Source organism: Sinocyclocheilus rhinocerous, unplaced genomic scaffold (genome assembly GCF_001515625.1).
Source record: "Sinocyclocheilus rhinocerous isolate Xijiao unplaced genomic scaffold, SAMN03320098_v1.1 scaffold2319, whole genome shotgun sequence".
NCBI classification, from domain to species: Eukaryota; Metazoa; Chordata; class Actinopteri; order Cypriniformes; family Cyprinidae; genus Sinocyclocheilus; species Sinocyclocheilus rhinocerous.
This window is the reverse complement of record NW_015658546.1, coordinates 64,006-69,317: the sequence shown is the minus strand read 5'-3', so window position 1 is coordinate 69,317 and position 5,312 is coordinate 64,006. Positions and strand designations below refer to the sequence as shown.

General features: G+C 44.5%; 1 protein-coding gene across 1 annotated transcript in view; it reads right to left on the bottom strand.

Annotated features, from left to right (window-relative positions):
• Positions 1-853: 853 nt before the first annotated feature.
• Positions 854-5,312, bottom strand: part of LOC107722712 (tripartite motif-containing protein 29-like) — a 5,668-nt gene continuing 1,209 nt past the window's right edge. Inside the window, exons 2-4 of the mRNA XM_016531184.1 lie at positions 4,805-4,977; positions 1,093-1,188; positions 854-1,012 (exon numbers count right to left, since the gene is read on the bottom strand). Coding sequence (XP_016386670.1) covers positions 854-1,012; positions 1,093-1,188; positions 4,805-4,977 — 428 coding nt within the window. The remainder of the gene's footprint in view (positions 1,013-1,092; positions 1,189-4,804; positions 4,978-5,312) is intronic.

The following is a 5,312-nucleotide window of genomic DNA, read 5'->3' as shown; positions in this document are numbered from 1 at the left end:
ATTGCCGGTCAAAAGTTTGGAATAATTAAAAAATTTTTTTTAAGTCTCTTCTTCTCACCAAGGATGCTTGTATTCCTGAAAAATACAGTAAAAAGTGTGAAATGTTATTACAATTTCAAACAGCTGTTTTCTATGTGAATATCTGTTAAACTGTAATGTATTTCTGTGACGCGCAGCTGTATTTTCAGCATCATTACTCCAGTCTTCAGTGTCACATGATCTTCAGAAATCATTCTAATATGCTGATTTGCTGCTCGAGAAACATTTCTGATTATTATCAATGTTGAAAACAGTTGTGCTGCACAATATTTTTGTGGAAACTGTGACAGCCATTTAAAAGTTAATTTTTTTAAATAAATAGATAAATATTTGTACTCATCAAGAATGCATTATATTGATCAATTGTGACAGTAAAGACATTTATAATGTGACAAAAGATTTCTATTTCAAATAATTACTTTTCTTTTGAACTTTCTGTTCATCTGTGAATCCTGAAAAATAAAATGTGTCACAGTTTCCACAAAAATATACTATGCAACAAAAAACTGTTTACAACAAAGATCGAACTATTAATAATTGAGCACCAATAATAAGTAAACAAATAATGTACAATATAAGATCAAGTAGTTTGTAAATTACTAAATGTAAAAGTAACATCCTAATATGGTAGAAATAGCACTTGTAGTATGCTAATATGCTTTTCTGGATTCAACCAGTCAAAATGATAATTCAAATCAGATGAGAGTCTGACTGATGATTATATAATAAGACACTCATGAACTGTTTCTCTGTGAGTCTCTGTCACAGCAGGATCTGCTCAAGATACTGTTCTTACTGTTCTTCTAGATCTCTGTTACCTGCAGGAACTGGATGTGATCCTGTTTGTGTGAAAGCTCAGCGTCTTTTCCTGATCTCTGATCAGCCGTTTCAGCTCAGAGCAGCTTCTCTCAATAGGGCGGATGAGCTCAGTAAAGATCCTCTCACTGTCCTCCACTGCTGTCTGTGCAGAGCGCTGTTAGGACACACAGTGATTCAGGCTTCAGTGAGTCTGAACTGAGACGGAGACAAACTTCTCTTCTTCTCCAGACTCACCTTATGAGACTCCACAGCCTCTCTCAGCTGCTGAAGATCTTTCTCTCTCTGCTGGATTCTCTGCTGGAACGTCTTCTGCGTCTCCTTCAGCTGGTGCTGCAGGACAAACGGATGATAGTGAATCTCACAGAAAACTTCTGGCACTAAATCATCATGTGAACAGATGAATCCAGTAAAAGTGGAGCTGATAACTAATGGCTGTAGGTTCAAACTCCAGAAGTGATGATCGGCTACAATCATACATGAATTATCATAAAGATTAAGGCCTGTTTCACACTGCAAGCATAAGTATTATAAAAGTGAAACTGACACAGAGCTTCATACTGACAGTATTTCTGCATTTTGACTGATGCAAGTTTATATATTTTGTCAAAGAACCGGTGAATAGTTCACTCCATTATTTTATGTTGCTTAATCAATGTCTGTTTTACGAAAGTTCCCTTTCATGGGAACTTCGAACTGCGTCCTTTAGGTGTCGCTATGGGGAACGCCTCGTTGTGACCCTTGTCTGAAGCATACATTGAAAACACAACAACACGTTGGCCGGCGACAGCCATGACGTCACTACCGGTGCGACTATAGTATAAATAGGTGCCGGTAGAACACATCATTCACTTCTTCGTCTTCACTGACTGTTTTGTTTGAAGCGTGCATTTCCGTGGTAAGAGCGATCTCTTTCATTCATTATGGCGAGCACTAGTAAAGCGTTTAGAAGATGTGTGCATCCGTGTCATCGCTATTTCACACCCGATGACACACACGATCTATGCGTTTTTTGTTTGGGCGAAGAGCCCGCACGCGATGTCCTCGAGGGGGCAATCTGCGTGCACTACGAGCGTTTTTCAATGAAAAAGCTCAGTTCTCATTTGTCTCTTTGTTCGAGTAAAGAGGAGCAGCCATCTGCTTCCCGCGGTTCAGGACCCGCCGCTGCTGAGGCACGGAGGAGAATGAGCTCGTGGGGATCGCAGGTGGACCTGGCCGATGAGTTTAAAGAGGGGCTTTCCCTCTCGCGCTCGTCGGCTGTGGACGAGAATGAGCCGCTGGAGGATGATGTTATTTCTTTAACATCTTCTGATCCAGGGCCCAGTGCTCTGCTGGGTTCGGCCCAGGAAGAGCAGGAAATGTCTGAGGAGGGCGAAGAAGCTGAGGCTGAGCCTTCCCAATCCTCCTGCCCTGCGTATGATGAGCTCTTGGAAGTTATGGATCTAAGGACGTGACGTCGCAAGGTCGTCTTGATGAACATTATCTTTCTGGCCATAGCCCTCCAGCTCAGGTGAGCCTCGATCTCCATACTGAGATCGAGAAGGAATGGAAGAGGCCGTTTTCCTCACGCATCCATCGGTTTCAGCATACCAGTTATGCGAACATCGAGGCGATGCGCGAAAACGGCTATGAGAGGATGCCCCCTGTAGAAGAGACGCTAGCCAGCTATCTCTCTATGGGTGAGACATCTTCTCTCAAAACTCCCTCCTTGCCATCCGTGCCCCTTCAGATTACATCTCGCTTGAATGGCAAGGCATACGCAGCAGCAGGTCAGGCTGTTGCTTCGCTGCACACGATGGCGGTGCTCCAGGCATACCAGGCTGACCTGCTGAAAGACCTGGATAAAGGCGAGGGCCTTTCTCCCGATGTAGCGGAGTTGCTCCGCACCACAGATCTCGCTCTCCGTGCTTCTAAGCAGGCCGCCTCTGCTATGGGCAGGGGTATGGGTAGTGACGGAGAGGCATCTGTGGGTAAACCTGGCAGACATCGGGAAGAAAGAAAGGGGCTTTCTTCTCGATGCCCCGGTTTCGCCCTCTGAACTTTTTGGTACATCCGTTGAGACGGTCGTCGAAAAGTTCAGGGAGGCGAAGGCGCGCTCAGCGGCCTTCAAAACCTTCATTCCACGAAGGTCCAGGTCTGAGCCCGAACAACCCAGGGGTCCTGGCCCGTCTCGGTTTGAGGATCAAAGACGAGCACAGAAGGCTAGTGTCGCGACTCGCGCTCCTCCTCCGCCTGCGGGTAGGGGTAGGAAGTATCGTGGGTCAAAGGGAGGTAGGCAAGACCTGAAGGATGTGATCCAAACAAGGCGTCAGCGCTTTCGTCCGGACCAGAGTAATACTTAGGTATCCACTCTTCCCCTCAGGGGGTGTAACATCTACACTTTTCTTCCCCTTCCTAATTCCCCTGTAACCACCATATCTCCACCTGACCGAGGTTAGGTGGAAGCTTCCTGCATAACAGTCTGCTTCTGGACCTATGATGGTTTTTGGTTGGTTCTATGGTTAAATCATAGTAACCACCTTACTGATGGTCCGGTCTAGAGGCTGCTCCGGACAGAGCTCCGACGCGGGAGCCATGGTGGGTGAGTACGATCCATGTCTAAAATATATGTATATATAAATATATAAATAATGAACTGGTGGTTGTGTGTATAACCCTTCTGCTAGTTTCTTTATACATACTCTTTTGGTTTCTGTACCCAATATTTAAAAAATTTACAAATGCAATGAAAATATTGGTATCGGTACTCAGTATCAGCAAATACCAAAAATAAAAGTATCAGTATCGGGTGAGTACTGGAAAAACTGGTATGCTTTCAGGCTGCCCTGTCTGGTTTACTGTATCTAGGTCGCCCTGAGGGGCCTCCTGATCACCAGAATATCCCCTCTTGCTGAGGCATCGAGCGGGAAGTATAGGTGGCATTTGCGAGAACCTTCTTGTGTAATGCTGTCTCAGGCAGTGCTCCCCTCACCTTAGAGGGTTGTATTTGAGCTTGCCTCTCCCGTTTGGCCCAGTACTTCCGGGTATCTGTGAGCAGATGCTTGGGAAACTCTAAATCCATACTATGGTAAGTGCACACGTAAAGCTTTGCACACTTTCTAAAAATCGTTTTGGGATGCACCATTTCCATCTATGGGCTGCTCTTTCAGAGGGCCATGAGATCCCCTTAGAACGGTATTTTTAAAAATCCATGTTATGGTGAGTGTGCACGTGAAGTTTTTGTACACTTTTGAAAATCCACACTGTGGTAAGTTCGCACGCTAGTACTCTGCGTTCTTTTCTAGAATCCTGTATGGTAAGAGCTACGCGCAGCAGCTTCGTGCTCTTTCTTGTGTTCTGCGTAATTAAGCTGCAGCTCTAGACAGAAAATAAATGACTGAAGTGAAGCTATAAATGGCTAAAATCATCTGGATTCAGTCAGATTTACTGAACAGAAAGTGTTTGTGTGCAGCTGCTGTTCATTTCTGCTGTGGTGAGCAGTGTGAATGCTGTAAGCTGTTAATATGGTGCTGATATAAACACATATGAAACGAGTGTCAGCAATATTTCATCAGTGTCTAGTTTTAAATACCTGTTTCTCTGTCTTCTGATCTGCAACTGATACAATGTCATGGGTTTTATGTTCAATAATCATACACAGCAGACATATACATTTCTGGTCTGTGCGACAGAAAACCTCAAGGAGCTTCTCATGTTTCTTGCAGATCATCTCCTGCAGTCGTCCAGTGGCTTCAGTCACTTTGTGTGGCTTACGTGAATGAAACTTCTCATGACGGTCAAAATGAGTTTGACAGTAAGATTCCTGACACGCCAGACAGGACTTGACGGCTTTGTCCTACTCAGGGAACCATGGTTACATACGTAACCTGAGACGATTGTTAAAATGGTGCCGATATAAACATATGAAACGAGTGTCAGCAATATATCATCAGTGTCTAGTTTTAAATACCTGTTTCTCTGTCTTCTGATCTGCAACTGATACAATGTCGTGGGTTTTATGTTCAATAATCATACACAGCAGACATATACATTTCTGGTCTGTGCGACAGAAAACCTCAAGGAGCTTCTCATGTTTCTTGCAGATCATCTCCTGCAGTCGTCCAGTGGCTTCATCTGATCCTCCTGATCCCAGCAGTCTGTAATACAGCTCTTACAGTAACTGTGTCCACAGGGAATGGCCACTGGATCCTTCAGGAGATCCAGACACACTGGACACAAGAACTCATCCTGAGAAACTCTGGCTTCTGCCATTTTACTGCATGAACACAGAGACACAAACACACATCAGCTCAACTACACTTTCAGTTTCTCTTTCCCTGAAATCACGTGTTTCCTGTTTCCTGGTTCTGTGTTTGAGTGACGTGTGTAAAACAGGTGTGTCTGTGAGACTGTGAAGCAGTTTCCTCATTCCTGCTCCTGTAGAGTCTCTCTCTCTCTCTCTCTCTCTCTCTCACACA